Consider the following 16134-nt stretch of genomic DNA (forward strand, 5'->3'; position numbering starts at 1 on the left):
AAATAGATCTATAGATTTATTCCTGCAGTTCAGTTTTAAAGGTGGACAGCCCTGACCCTCCTATTCAGGTGTTGATCTGTATGTTCTGATGTAATGAAATAATCAGTTCATCGTTCTCCTCCGCAGGCTTCCTGTGTGCAGTACAGACTGGTCATCCGTGATGTCAGCACCCTGCAGATTCTACTGCTCTACATCTGTCTGGACCAGATCCAGCATGTAGCGAGGTCTTCAGACTCCATGTTCATCCGCCATGTACAAGAGGGGAATGGTACAGGTAGGTGATTGGTGATGTCTCTCCAACTGTTTTTACAATTACTGCCTGGGGTTGGTACTGAGAAGAAACAAGATCCTCCTTTAGGCTAGGATCACACTGGTGCGATGCGGGAACCACAGCTATGATTTTCTACCTAACAAAGATGTAGAAATCCACATTTCCAAAGTTATAGTCAAAGCCTAACTGAACTCTTAGTTTAAATCAGCTAAAAGACATTCCAGGTGCATCAGAACTAAAGGTGTGCAAAGTCTTCATTGTGCCCGAGTAGTGAAGCCCGTCTCCTGCCAGCATACTCTCTGGAAATGCTGGAGCCCTTCAGTCAGAGGAAAATGTGAGATTTCCTGTTTGAAGAGCTAATGGTCTGACTTCTGCAGAGAGACCACTGCTTCCACAGAAGAAAGCAAGGGTTCTTCTCTGTAGTGTAAGCAATAAAAACCCGTCAGGGGTTCCAGCCACCCCCTACTTTACTAACACAAAAATGTAGGATATTTACCATAGAGCCTTCAGAGGTCATGACGTCACTTCCGGCTCTGGCAGATGTAAACACTGGAAATTTTTTTTTGCTGGAAAAATCTATATTTTTTTGATCTCAGACTTTCCAGCATAGTGGAGAGATGTGGGGACTTATAGATGTCAGATCTCTCTGTAAAGAGATCCTATTAGGATATATAGGGATATTTACATTCCTTGTAATGTAAATCCACACATGTGAGCTATCGCTGCGATCGTTGGAGCGAGAGAAATATTTGTAGCGCTAGAAATACACCTCCTCTGTAACTCAAAACTGGTAACCTGTGAAAAAACTTTAAAGCGTCACCTATGCAGATTTTTAAGTACTGTTTGGCGCCATTCCACTAGTGTGCTCAATTTTAAAGCATGACATGTTAGGTATCTATCTACTCGGCATAACATCATTGTTCACATTATACAAAATAATTGGGGTAAATATTGTGTTTTTTTTTTTTATTTTTTTTTTTAATTCATGAAAGTGTTATATTTTTTCCCCCAAAAAAATCTCATTTGAAAAAAATTTTTAAATTAAAAAATTGCAACGACCACCATTTTATTCCCTAGTGTCTCTGCTAAGTGTGTGTGTGTGTGTGTGTATATATATATGTATATATATATATATATATATAATAATGTTTGGGGGTTCTGAGTAATTTTCTACCAAAAAAATTATGATTTTTACATGCAAGAAAGGAATACCAGAATTCTTGCTGCTAGCCACTTAAGGACTGAGCCTCTTTTTTTTTTTTTTTTTTTTTAAAGATGTGTTGTTTGCAAGTTGAAAACTATTTTTTTTTTTTTTTTTGCTAGAAAATTACTTAGAACCCCCTAAACATTATACATTTTTTTCCTAACGCCCTAGAGCACAGGTGTCAAACACAAGGCCTGTGGGCCGAATCTGGCCCTCAAGGCCATTTCATGTGGCTCTCACACCTCACCTGCAGCTGCAGGAGAGCTCCAGCCCTCCTCGCGTCCTCCTCCAGACCCCTACTTTCTGCTTTGAAGCAATGCATCCAGCTTCTTCCCAGCAGCAGCATAAGGGGATGCACTGTGATGTTAGGGAGAGTAGGGGACTCAACTTCTGGTGGCGGGGTGGCTCTTGACATCTAATGTAAGGGGAAGGGATGCGCTGGACATCTAATCTTACAGATACATCCGGCCCTTTTGAGGACAATCATAATGCTGATGCGGCCCACGATGAAATTGAGTTTGACACCCCTGCCCTAGAGAATAAAATGGCGGTCGTTGAAATACTTTCTGTCACACCGTATTTGCGCAGCGGTCTTACAAGCGCACTTTTTTTGGAAAAAAATACACTTTTTTAAAAAATAAGACAACAGTAAAGTTAGCCCAGTTATTTTTTATATTGTGAAAGATAAGGTTACGCCGAGTAAATTGGTACCCAACATGTCACGCTTCAAAATTGCGCCCGCCCGTGGAATGGCCACAAACTTTTACACTTAAAAATCTCCATAGGCGGCGTTTTGAGTTACAGAGGAGGTCTAGGGCTAAAATTATTGCTCTCCCTCTACCGATCCCGGCGATACCTCACATGTGTGGTTTGAACACCGTTTTCATATGCGGGCGCTACTCGTGTATGCGTTCGCTTCTGCACGCGAGCTCGGCGGGACGGGGCGCGTTTAAAAAATTTTTTTTTTTTCTTATTTATTTTATTTTTACACTGTTTTTAAAAAAAAAAAGTGTCACTTTTATTCCTATTGCAAGGAATGTAAACATCCCTTGTAATAGAAAAAAAGCATGACAGGACCTCTTAAATATGAGATCTGGGGTCAAAAAGACCTCACATCTCATATTTACACTTAAATGCAATAAAAAAAAAAAATGTAATTTAAAAAAAATGGCCCTTTAAGAGCTATGGGCAGAAGTGACGTTTTGACGTCGCTTCCGCCCTGCAGTGTCATGGAGACGGTTGGGGGCCATCTTCCCCTCACTCATCTCCATGTACAGCCACGGCAAGGATCTGATCGCCTCTGCCGCTCCTGACGGCTCCGGTAAGCGTCGGAGGTCACCGGAGCGCAGCGGGAGGATATCCGATATAACGATATCCGTCCTCAAAATAAGGGCGTATATCGGAATGCGACGGTCTGGAAGTGGCTAGACATGTGCGCTGCTGAAAAAATTTTTTTCTTTTCTTTTTTTCTTTCGTTTTTCAGGTCATTCGTTATGATCGCAGTTTGTAAATTCGAAAATTTGAAAATCCAAAAATAAGAAAGGAAAATGTTGAAAGAATAACTAATAATAACTATTAAATTCTAGGTATTGGAATTTCCTTTTAAATTTGGCTGTTAGTGAACATAGCGAAAACTAATTTATCCGAAGTTACGAATTATCCGAAATAACGAATGCCGCATCTAAACAAATGGAACGGAACAAATTAATAATAATAATCATAATAATGATAATAAAGTTTTTATTATTATTAATAATTTGTTGCATTCCATTTGTTTAGATGCGGCATTTGTTATTTCGGATAATTCGTAGCTTCGGATCAATTCTTATTTGTTATGTTCGTTATTTTAAACAGCCAAATTTGAAAGGAAATTCCAATACCTATAATTTTATAGTAATAGTTTAGTTATTAGTTATTGTTTCAGATTTTCGAATTTTCGGATTTCAGAATTTTGGATTTACGATTTTCGGATTTACGAATAGTCGAATTTGCGAATCTTCAAATATTTTGGAAAAATTGAACGGGTTTTCGTTAATTCGGATATTTCCAAATGAACACATTTTGTTGAGATTCGTTAAAAAAACTAATTCGGAACGAAACGAGTTGCACATGTCTAGTTGCTGCCTGTGTAACACATATGGGGTGGGCCCTAATGCCCATACACTACACATATGCGTCACTGGGCGGCCAAAGCTTCTGTGTTGAGAGCGCGTTCACGGAGAAGGAGCGGTCAATGACAGCTCTCAACTCCCACTAACGTTGGGTACCCAGACGGCCCCGTCTCCCGAACATGTGATCACTTTGACAGCTGGTCACATGACCACTGATCTTTACTGCCCCACGAGGATTAAGAACTTTTTAAAGGGATGTGGGAGGGAAGAAGGTTAAAGCGACCCTTTAAAAAAGAGCCCTGCGATAAAAGATCGATGCGACCTCTCCGGCAGGCACTGGCTTTCACCTTCGCTCTGTTGTAAGAGCTACAGGCAGAATCTTTACACCCAGCAAGACACATCTAACCGTGGGAGATCCAGCATTGGACATCCCCGGAAGTGTGGAATGAAGAAAATTCTTCAGCAGAAAAGTGAAGTTCGGAGTCGGCGCCCACCAATGATGATGCCCATCACATTCATAGATAGGGGCTGTAGTTGCACAATAGCAGAACAGCAAAATCACACACACTGCTGATCAACTCTGGACCTTTAGCTCCTAGTGGCAATTTTTTAAAATGGCAATCAGTTGGGTTATATTATTTATATTGTGTGATTTTTTTTTTTTTTTTTTTCCATAGAATTGTACAAAGTAGACATAAACCGGCTCTAATTTGTAGAAAATCTGTGCCTGCCAATACCAATTCTTCCTATTTCAAAAGGGAAAGATATGTTCACCCTGGTTCTCAGGTCAAGCTTTACTTGATGATGATTACAACTGGTTGGGGCTGACAGATATCCCATCTCAATGCGGTACAAAAAAATCATTTTGCAATGCTAATAAAAGACAAGTGCATCCAAAAGTGGTCTTTTAGGTATAGGTGGAGCCTGGTAGACATGTGCACTGCCGAAAAATTTGTTTGTTCTAGTTTACGTCTCATTTGTTTTGTTTTTTTTTTTGTTTTTTTTTGTGATACTTATGTACATAGGAGGAGTCTGTGATACTTATGTACATGAGGGGGGGGGTCTGTGATACTTGTGTACATGGGAGGAGTCTGTGATACTTATGTACATAGGAGGGGTCTGTGATACTTATGTACATGGGAGGGTTCTGTGGTACATGGGAGGAGTCTGCGATACTTGTGTACGCGGGAGGGGTCGGTGATACTTGGGTACGCGGGAGGGGTCGGTGATACTTGGGTACGCGGGAGGGGTCGGTGATACTTGGGTACGCGGGAGGGGTCGGTGATACTTGGGTACGCGGGAGGGGTCGGTGATACTTGGGTACGCGGGAGGGGCCGGTGATACTTGGGTACGCGGGAGGGGCCGGTGATACTTGGGTACGCGGGAGGGGCCGGTGATACTTGGGTACGCGGGAGGGGCCGGTGATACTTGGGTACGCGGGAGGGGCCAGTGATACTTGGGTACGCGGGAGGGGCCGGTGATACTTGGGTACGCGGGAGGGGCCGGTGATACTTGGGTACGCGGGAGGGGCCGGTGATACTTGGGTACGCGGGAGGGGCCGGTGATACTTGGGTACGCGGGAGGGGCCGGTGATACTTGTGTACACAGGATTTTTTTCCTTCTTTATTTTTATACATTTGCAAAGATTTCAAACAAACTTCTTTCACGTTGTCATTATGGGGGATTGTTTGTAGAGTTTTGAGGAAAATTATGAATTTAATCCATTTTGGAATAAGGCTGCAACATAACAAAATGTGGAAAAAAGTAAAACACTGTGAATACTTTCCGGATGCATTGTATGTGTAAGCCGCAGTGGCCACATCAAGGTACCCCCGTTTACCCCAGCTCTTCTTGTGCCCCTGCTGGGTGTCCTGTGCATCCCTGTACATTTAAGGAGGGGTGGCCTCCCTCCAGGCTTACCCGCCTGAGCTTGTTTGGCTGGGCTTCTCTTATGGATCACAGAAGTGCAATTCATTTTGCACTCCTGTGACGTCAGAGGAATCAGTCCAGGCACCACGTCATCCCAACACTAAAGTCTGGATCCACCAGGTGCCTGGACTGACACCCGTCTCAGCCTATCACCGAGTTGCTGAGAGTCTGAGATGTCCGCTCCCCGCCCCCACCGCAGCTCAGCGCTCCAATGAGTGAGGAGGAGCAGAGTGGAGAGCTGATGATTGGCAGTCAGCAGCTCTCTGCTCTGGGAACTGTGAGAACTGAGCCATCGGTGGTGTATGATCGTTCAGTTCTCAGTGAAGAGGCACCAGGGGGCCGAAGCTTCATCCACCTAGGTAAGTATAATTATGGAAAGAACCCAAAACCTTTACTTCTCTTTTAATCAGCACAAGGGACGGTACTTCCATTCAGTGAGAATTGTCCCTGGTGCTGGTGTCTGCTGTCTTTATGGAAATCTTCCATCCTCTGCTCTCCAGCCACTGGACCCGCCATAATCTCTCCTCAGGACTGCCCACCCTTCTCTCCTTCTCCATTCATAAAAGTGCTACCATAGCTTCCATCAATGAAAATGCTCTATGAATGGAGGAGGTAGATCTTTCATTCCTTCATCCTTTCCTTCCATTCATAGAGTGCTTTTCATTCATGGAAGCTATAGTACAGCAACTATGATTGGAGGAGGGGAGGTGGGGAAGGGCAAGCATAGTCGGCACTCTTGATGAGGGCTTATGACCGGTCCAGTGGCTGTATTAACCCCTGCAACACTGCTGGACATTTACTGACACGAGGGGGGAGGTGAGAGCAGAAGATGGAAGACTTCAACATATACAGCAGCAACCAGTACAAGGGACACTGCTTGTGGAATGTAAATATCATCTCACTGTGCTCACTGACAGGCACTGATAAGGCGCCTTATCAGTGCCTGTCAGTGCCCATCAGTGAAAGAGAAAACTTACTTATTTACAAAAATTTTTAACAGAAACAAAAAGCAAAACTTTTTAATTTTTTTCAAAATGTTTCGCAAAAAAATAAAAACCGCAGAGGTGATCAAATACCACCAAAAGAAAGCTCTATTTGTGGGAACAAAATGATAAAAATTTAGTTTGGGTACAGTGATGGATGACCGCGCAATTGTCATTCAAACTGCGACAGCTGACAATTGGTCTGGGCAGGAAGGTGTATAAGTGCCCGGTATTGAAGTGGTTAAACAATGTAACTAAACTTAGTCTTTGATGTCCCCTGGGTATCAATAAATGGCCCATTTCACCGATCTGTTCATGTTTGGTAAGGTCAGGGTGACTTGTCTCAAGCTGCTTCACCATCCACATTGACCACCCAGAGCGGCTCCTCCCCCTTGAGAAACCCTTTATTAGATAAAAAGGGAAATGTGGCCCCCCTTCGTTTTAGGGCTGGGGCTTCAGTAATGTAGTTTAATATATACAAGAATGGAGTACAAGATAAATATAGATAATCCTGCTGTATGCCAAGTGCTGGCATAGTGGGGGAGGGGTGACGTGCCCCCTGCAGGATGGGAGACGGAGCCTGAAATAACGCTGTCTATATTATTATCCCGGGCTCCATCTGTTGGCACATACCCGGCTCCCATTACCGCAGGAGAAATTCATTAACATTTCATAAATCAGCCATTCTAAAAGGGCATACAAACCACTAACAATCTAGTTCTCCTATTTATCCTTTTTTGCTCTGTTAAAGCCTAACTCCGGGTTTTAGTGAAGTTTAACCACTTGACCTCCGGAAAATTTACCCCCCTTCATGACCAGGACATTTTTTGCCATATGGCACTGCATTATTTTAACTGACAATTGCGCGGTCGTGCGACGCTGTTCCCAAATAAAATGTCCTTTTTTCCCCACAAATAGAGATTTCTTTTGGTGGTATTTGATCACCTCTGCAGTTTTTATTTTTTTGCACTATAAACAAACAAAAAAAAAAGACTGATAATTTTGAAGGGGAAAAAAAAACAATACTTTTTACTTTCTGCTATAAAACATCCAATAAAAAAAATGTAAAACATCAAATTTCTAAATCAATTTATTCCAATATGTTTTCTGCTTCGTGTCTTTGGTAAAAAAAAAATCCCCTAAAATGTACATTGATTAAATTGTTCCTAGCCTGTGCTTTCTCACTGTGGGGGAGGTGCTTTGACTAGAGGAAGACATTGATCTATTTTCTTGCTTTGTAGACACACAGGATCAATACCTTCCCTTCTAACAGAACAGCGATCTGCTTTGTTTATATAGGGAGATCGCCATTCTGCCTGTGTACTGTATATTCTGCAGGGGAGGGCAGACATCGAGTCTGCGCTACCTGCTGGGTTGCCGGCGGCGCACGCAATCCCCAGACCCGGTAGCGTCAGATCATGTACTAGGTATGAAATCTGGCACAGAGCACTTTATGTATGGTGGGTGGTCCGCAAGTGGTTAAATATTTAGTTTGGACCAGCTTGCTATTTACTTACCTCTTCACTGCCTGCTTTACCCCCAGACCAGCACACCACAACAGCACTCATTGCACATAGTTGAGGGGCGGTTGCAAAACTACCCCATTCACTTAAATGAAAGCGACAGGGGGTATAATTCCTGCAAAGCAACATGGCAGTGACATATGTATACACCTGGCCATTGCCCCTGCAGCCAAAGGGAGTAGCAATAGGGGGGATGTTTTACTGCACCCCATCCACTAGTGTAAATGAGCCCTAACAGATGCAGTGTGCTGTACAGTATCTCACAGAAGTGAGTACACCCCTCACATTTTTGTAAATATTTTATTATATCTTTTGTGATGTGACAACACTGAAGAAATGACACTTTGCTACAATGTAAAGTAGTGAGTGTACAGCTTGTATAACAGTGTATATTTGCTGTCCCCTCAAAATAACTCAACACACAGCCATTAATGTCTAAACCGCTGGCAACAAAAGTGAGTACACCTCTAAGTGACAGGAACAAGTCTGACCTTCTTCTATCGATGGGGTGACGGGGCAACATGTGAGAGGAGAACATGACACCGTTCAACCCGGCAAACCGTGGGCCGCCCTCATCCCCGCCAAGCGTGGTGCCCACTGTCCCGATCCACAGCACCCCAAGGTCCCTCACCCCGAACACCCCGAGGGCCCACCCTCCTCACCCCGAGGGCCCACCCTCCTCACCCCAAGGGCCCACCCTCCTCACCCCAAACACCCCGAGGGCCCACCCTCCTCACCCCAAACACCCCGAGGGCTCACTCCCCTCACCCCGAACACCTTGAGGGCCCATTCTCCTCACCCCTAACGCCTTGAGGGCCCATCCCCCTCACCCCGAGAGCCCGTCCCCCTCACCCCGAACACCTTGAGGGCCCACACCCCAAACACCTCAAGGGCCCATCTCCCTTACCCCAAATACCTCTAGGACCCCATCCCCTCTCACTGCCTGTAAAAGCAATCGTACAGCTTCACCTTCTATAGATTCTGGGGGAACATTTTCTTCCTCAATTGTACCACACATTCGCTTCATTCTTTATTCCACCGCTAATATATACTCAGCATTGACCTATTATTATAGTGCTTTTCTCTCTGAGGACTCCAAGTATTGGAGATGGCGTTGGCCGGGATTCGAACCCGGGTCAGCTGCTGGGAAGGCAGCTATGCTCACCATTGCACCACCAACGCAAGGTAGCATGTCTTTGTAGTGTGGGAGGAAACCGGAGTACCCGGAGGAAACCCACGCAAGCACAGGGAGAACATGCAAACTCTAGGCAGATAGTGTCCTGGTCAGAATCTGAAACAAAGACACCAGTGCTGCAAGGCTAACCCCTAAGCCTCTGTGCTGCCCATATGCGGCCTCTGTTCTCTAAGGCCCACCCCCACTGAGCGGAGTAAATAAGTTCTGTCCACTTAAAGCGCCTCCAGAAGAAATCCAAACTTATCCTAAACTACTATATATATATCACTCCAAAACGCACCCATAGAATAACGCACACCTCCACAACATATACAAACTTATCCTAATCTACAATGTGTAACACTCCTATAATAAAATACACCCAAATAACAATAAAGAGGGGTACAGTGGTCCCCAAATTAGCAACACAATGGAGCTAAATATTCCATTCACCCTTAGGCCTCATTCACACGGGGGGTATGAATCCATACACCATGTGTGAGTAAAGTCTTGGACTTCTCCATGAAGGACCTCACTGGTGGGAAGAGTTCTCATTTCTCCAGCAGAGAAAGCCTAAAGAAAGCTGAAAAGACTCCTCCCGCCTCTGAAGACAAAAAGAGCTCCAACCTTCCTTCATAGCTGGTCCAACACTCGCCTCAAAAACATACCGGCCTTCAACCTTCCCATATAGCTGGTCCAACACACGCCTCAAAAACATACCGTCCTTCAACCTCCCCTCATAGCCGTTCCAACACACGCCTCAAAAACATACCGGCCTCCAACCTCCCCTCATAGAGAGAGGGAGGAAAGGAGTGGGGGGAAGGGAGATTGGAGGAAAGATGGGTTGTGAGGGTTGGGGGGAACCCTCACACCCCTTTATTTCCCCCAAACTCCCCCCTTCTTTTCCTCCATCTCTCCCTCTTCCATACTCCCCCTCCCCCTTGTTCTACCTTTCCCTTTAGAATGTGATATTTTTCATTAACCTTAAAGCTTAACCTTAAAGCTTCTGCAGAAGCTGCAGAAAGGGAAATAGAGGGCTGATGGGAGGACCCTCCGATTACTGGAGTGGCAGCCGCCACCAGTGTAGAAACCTGTGTTGGTACAGCCATACCTGGTCCCTGGGAGGGTTCCTCAGACTTTTTTTTCAGTCTTTTTCTAGGAACAACCAATTGTCCTGCGTGCCCAACTATATTGATAGTGATTCAGAAGCTACAGAAAGGGAAATTGAGAGTTGATGGGAAGTCCCTCCAGTTACTGGAGTGGCAGCCACCACCAGTGTAAGGACCTCTGTTGGTACAGCCGTACCTGGTCCCTGGGAGGGTTCCTCAAACTTTTTGTTGAGTCTTCTTCTAGGAACAGCCAATTGTCTTGTTTGTTGGTCCAACACACGCCTCAAAAACATACCGGCCTTCAACCTCCCCTCATAGCCAGACCAACACACTCCTCAAAAACATACCGGCCTTCAACCTCCCCTCATAGCCGGTCCAACACACGCCTCAAAAACATACAGCCCTCCAACCTCCTCTTATAGCCAGTCCAACACACACCTCAAAAGCCTACTAGCCTCCAAACTTCACAACATAATCAATTACTTAATGTAGATCGACAATACATCAATCAAACATAATCGCCTGTAAAAAAGTGCCTGAGATGTTGGTGGTAAACAGCCTTCTAGGCCCGTGGGGAACCGAACTGAGTCTTCCAATAGCTGCCTCATATCCAAAAGTTGCCAAATGTAGACATAAAGCTTTAAGGTTAATCAAAAATATCACATTCTAAAGGGAAAGGTAGTACAAGGGGTAGGGGGAGTATGGAAGAGGGAGAGAGGGAGGAAAGGAGAAGGGTGAAGGGAGTTTGGAGGAAAGAAGGGTTGTGAGGGTTGGGGGGAACCCTCACACCCCTTTATTTCCCCCAACCTCCCCCCTCCCTTTCTTTTCCTCCATCTCTCCCTCTTCAATACTCCACCTTGTTCTGCCTTTCCCTTTAGAATGTGATATTTTTCATTAACCTTAAAGCTTAACCTTAAAGCTTCTGCAGAAGCTGCAGAAAGGGAAATAGAGGGCTGATGGGAGGACCCTCCAATTACTGCAGTGGCAGCCGCCTCCACCAGTGTAGAAACCTGTGTTGGTGGAGCTGTACCTGGTCCCTGGGAGGGTTCCTCAGACGTTTTGTTGAGTGTTCTTCTAGGAACAGCCAATTGTTTTGTTTGTCCAAATACAGACATTAAGCTTTAAGGTTAATCAAAAATATCACATTCTAAAGGGAAGGGTAGAACAAGGGGGAGGGGGAGTATGGAAGAGGGAGAGAGGGAGGAAAGGAGAGGGTGGAAGGGAGGTTGGAGGAAAGAAGGGGGATGAGGGTTGGGGGGAACCAACAACCCCCACCCCCCCCTCTTTTCCTCCCTCTCTCCCTCTTCCGTACTCCCCCTCCCCTTGTTCTTTTTCCTTTAGAATGTGATATATTTGATTAACCTTAAAGCTTAACCTTAAAGCTTCTACAGAAGCTGCAGAAAGGGAAATAGAGGGCTGATGAGAAGTCCCTCCAATTACTGGAGTTGCAGCCGACACCAGTGTAGGGACCTGTGTTGATACAGCTGTACTTGGTCCCTGAGAGGGTTCCTCAGACTTTTTGTTGAGTCTTCTAGGAACAGCCAATTGTCTTGTTTGACCAACTACATTGATAGTTGGTGATTCCGAAGCTCCAAAAATGAAAATGGTGGGCTGATGCAAGCATCTTGCAGTGTGTGCCTCTCCATTCTTCCTCCATACTCCTGGGTCCTTGGTTTCCAAATAAGATGCAAAATTTGCTCTCATCAGAAAAGAGGACTTTGGACAACGGTAAAATGTCTCTTTTGCAGCCCCAGTGTGAAATCCTGAGTGCTTTCACACTCGGGCGGTGCACTTGCAGGACAGGAAAAAATTTCCTGCAAGGCAGCATCTTTGGGCTGGTGCGGGAGCGGTGTATACAATGCTCCTCCGCCGCCCCTGCCCATTGAAATGAATGGGCACCGCTTTAAAAGCGATTTGATAGCAGCTCTAAGCAAGCTCTTTTAACCCTTTCTGGGGGGTTAAAAGTGCCTCGCCAGCGGCAAAGCGCTGCTAAAACTAGCGGCGTTTTATCGCTAACAGATCCACCTCCCCAGTGTGAAAGTGGCCTGAAAAAAAAGTACCAACCTCCCCCTATAGCTGCTTCATCAACACATGTAAATAATAATAAAAAGGAACCAGCCACTAAACTCCCCTATAGCTGGTCCAACACACACCAAAAGAAAGGAGCCAGCCTACAACCTCCTTCTATAACTGGTTCAACACACACCTAAATGCGTATCCTTCCCCCTTTCTCGCTACCCTTACCCCTCTCCTATCCTCTCTCACTAGCCTGTTCCCTATCCCACCCACTCCCCCCTCTCCTATCCCCTCCACTCCCCCCTCTCCTCTCCCCTCCACTCTCACTACCCTTCCCCCTCTCCAATCCCCCTCCTCTCTCACTACCATTCCCCCTCCCCTGTTCCCCCTCCTCTCTCACCTCCCTTCCCCCTCCCCTGTTCCCCCTCCTCTCTCACCTCCCTTCCCCCTCTCCTGTTCCCCCTCCTCTCTCACCTCCCTTCCCCCTCCCCTGTTCCCCCTCCTCTCTCACCTCCCTTCCCCCTCCCCTGTTCCCCCTCCTCTCTCACCTCCCTTCCCCTCTCCTGTTCCCTCTCCTCTCTCACTACCCTTCCCCCTCCCCTGTTCCCCCTCCTCTCTCACCTCCCTTCCCCCTCTCCCGTTCCCCCTCCTCTCTCACTACCCTTCCCCCTCTCCTATCCCCTCCTCTCTCACCTCCCTTCCCCCTCCCCTGTTCCCCCTCCTCTCTCACCTCCCTTCCCCCTCTCCTGTTCCCCCTCCTCTCTCACTACCCTTCCCCCTATTATCCACTCTCTCTGCCTCCTGTCTAGTATGGGCGATGTCGTAAGCAGTATTTTCTCAACACTTCAGCTTCTTTTCTGGCTCGAGTGTTTTCTATTTTTTTCCGCTCTTCTTCCTTCCGATTCTCCTCTCTTATCCATGTTTCCTCCCCTCTCTTCATGTCTACCTTCTGCTGCTGCTTCTCCTTTTCCTCTTTCCTCTGCTGCATTCTTGTATTGTAGACTTTCGTGTTTTCCAGTCTTTTTTGTTCCTCTTCTCGCTCTTTCCTCTCTTTTTCCCTCCGCTCCTCGTCCCTTTTCTGCTCTTCCCTCACTTTCCTCCTTTCCATTACCTGCTGTGCCCTCTGCCCCTCCACACTTCTCTGCCACTTTCGGGATGGAATGATTTCCATCAATTTTTGTTCCTCTCGCTCTCCCTTCTCTATTTCCCTCCGCCCCTCATCCCTTCTCTGTGTGTCCTCCACTGTCTTCATATATTTCTCCTCCTGCTGTTTCTCCTCTTTCATTCTGTCCTGCCGTATTCTCACATTGCGGGATAGAATGTTTTCCCTCATTTTTTGTGATTTTTCTCGCTCTCTCTTCTCTTTTTCCCTCCGCCCCTCATCCCTTCTCTGTGCTTCCTTCGCTATCTTCTTGTCCTCCTCCTCCTGCTGTTTCTCCTCTTTCATTCTGTCCTGCCGTATTCTCACATTGCGGGATAGAATGTTTTCCCTCATTTTTTGTGACTTTTCTCGCTCTCTCTTCTCTTTTTCCCTCCACCCCTCATCCCTTCTCTGTGCTTCCTTCGCTATCTTCTTGTCCTCCTCCTCCTGCTGTTTCTCCTCTTTTATTCTGTCCTGCCGTATTCTCGCATGGCGGGATAGAATGTTTTCCCTCATTTTTTGTGATTTTTCTTGCTCTCTCTTCTCTTTTTCCCTCCGCCCCTCATCCCTTCTCTGTGCTTCCTTCACTATCTTCTTGTCCTCCTCCTCCTGCTGTTTCTCCTCTTTCATTCTCTTCTGCAATATTCTGGCATTGCGGGATAGAATCTTTTCCCTCATTTCTTGGTCCCGTTTTACCTTAACCTGCCCTACTTTCCTATCCCTCTCTGCTGTTCTACATCTATCATCCTGTATTTTCTTATCCCCCTCTATCCTCTTCTCCTCTCCCCTTCTTTTATCCTCCCATACTTTTTCTGTAGTGCCTCTACATCTATCAATTAATTCCAGCCTTGCCTTCTGTTGCCTCGCTTGCACCTTCCTCATTCTTTCATCTGTCGTCTGTGGGCTCCTCTGCCCTTTCACATTAACTCTAACCTATAAATGAAAAGAAGAAAGTCAGTGGAAGTTCTGATATAAAATTTGACTTTCATTGGCATTAATTTGGATTTAGTTTTGTACAGTTAGTGACATGATTTAGAAGTTACTGTAAAATTTGATCTGCATTACATAAAGTGTGACCCATATTCTAGATCTCCATGTTTGTCATCGCCCCTCCCTGCACACAGTTTTCTTAAAGTGTATGTAGATTCAAAACCTTCTGTTATAGTTTTAGATAGTATTGGGAATCGTTACTACCCATATAAAGTTCTTTTTATTCTGTGTCCAGGAGATTTCCCATCACTTCCTGTACTAGAGACGCAACAGGAAATTCAAGTAAATCTCTCTAAAGTGAATGGAATTCCTACCATTCGGGTGTCCCCATTGGAGGCTTTTCCCTCACCAATTGCTCATACTTTTTGGATTACCACTCATCAGTGGCAACAAAGGCAGCAATAAAAACTACACAGTGAGGGGTAGTTTACTAAAGCTGGAGCGTGCAAAATCTGGTGTGCCTCTGCTTAAAAAAAACAATCCGCTTCCAGATTCTGAGTGCGCCAGTTATAATAACCCCCTCCTCCCCCCAGTGTCTAACCTCTCACCACTCTATCCACTCTATCTCTATCCTTTACATACACTTTTAAAGAATATTTAAACCAAGAATAAAATGTAATATATTGCAGTTTTTCAGGCTAAGACCATTTTCAGCAATTACAGAAAATGCCCAGTGATCTTACCAAAACTGCTGTGAATAGACAGTATTACTGATGTTCTCCTTCTGTACACTACTAATCTCCCCATTCCCTATATGTAATCGAGATGAACAGGTTTGTAGTCCAGCCTGGGTGGTGGTGATAAACCCTTCCATAGATACAGTGAAGGAGTGAGCATGGCCACCCAGGGACAGGAAATGTGTTCTTCACAGGATATGTAGGTGGGAATAAAGGGTAAGTGAAAATGAATGTGGCCATGTGTCCATATCCTGTCAATGATGTCATGTGCCCCTCCTTTGTGTATGTGTATTTACAAGTGTCAGAATAGTGAAATGAAATATAGATACTTACTCTGCTGGACATCTTTGCTCAGTGATTTCCTCTTGATAAAGTATAACAACGAACTGTAAATTCCTCTTGATACTCAAAGTATAACAACGAACTGTAAATTCCTCTTGATGCTCAAAGTATAATAACAAACTGTAAAGAAAAAAAAAGACAAGATTTAGTGATCATTTCCTATAACTAGATATCACACAATCATTGGCCAGAACTACGACTAACAGCAATCATTAGACAACGACTGACCAGGAGCCGATCCACAGGCCAAGGCAATAATGTCTTATGATTTTAACATATTTTTTAACGGGGGTGGGGGGGGGGGTGGGGGGGTTGGGGTTAAGCTCCAGTGACCATCAATGATTACAGGTTTTTTTTTTTTTTTTTTTAAAGAAAACCCAAACTTTCACTCTTTTTCCTCTTTTTATATACCGGTAGTAAAAAAAATGAGAACCCCAGTGGTCATTAAATATCAGCAAATTATTGGTGTAAAAAAATTGATTTAGAATCTATTTGGGTACATTCATTAATTAGAAGTAATCATCAGTCAATCTAACTATTTTTAAATCTGTGACAAGGTCTATTTAACACCAGCCCAACCTTTGGTCCTGATAACTGTCATTTACAAATATCTTTGGATTCATCTAAAAATGAATACAAGTCATTATTGTCCAAGGAACCTGCC

At 45.0% G+C, this 16134-nt stretch overlaps 2 protein-coding genes across 2 annotated transcripts in view; one reads left to right on the forward strand and one right to left on the reverse strand.

Annotated features, from left to right (window-relative positions):
* LOC141111300 (WD repeat-containing protein WRAP73-like) overlaps positions 1 to 16134 on the forward strand; it is a 110738-nt gene that overhangs the window by 9371 nt on the left and 85233 nt on the right. Inside the window, exon 2 of the mRNA XM_073603466.1 lies at positions 127 to 274. Within this exon, the coding sequence (XP_073459567.1) occupies positions 251 to 274 (24 nt within the window). The 5' untranslated portion in view covers positions 127 to 250. The remainder of the gene's footprint in view (positions 1 to 126; positions 275 to 16134) is intronic.
* LOC141110165 (uncharacterized) lies at positions 13105 to 14693 on the reverse strand. Its single transcript, XM_073601373.1, has one exon. It carries the CDS (start codon positions 14341 to 14343, stop codon positions 13126 to 13128), a length of 1218 nt encoding a protein of 405 aa, XP_073457474.1. The 5' UTR covers positions 14344 to 14693; the 3' UTR covers positions 13105 to 13125.

The sequence above is a fragment of the Aquarana catesbeiana genome, linkage group LG10 (assembly GCF_042186555.1).
Source record: "Aquarana catesbeiana isolate 2022-GZ linkage group LG10, ASM4218655v1, whole genome shotgun sequence".
Classification (NCBI taxonomy): Eukaryota; Metazoa; Chordata; class Amphibia; order Anura; family Ranidae; genus Aquarana; species Aquarana catesbeiana.

Coding starts and splice junctions, on each gene's coding strand:
- LOC141110165 (XM_073601373.1), bottom strand. CDS start 14,343: ATGAGGAAGGTGCAAGCGAGGCAACAGAAGGCAAGGCTGGAATTAATT.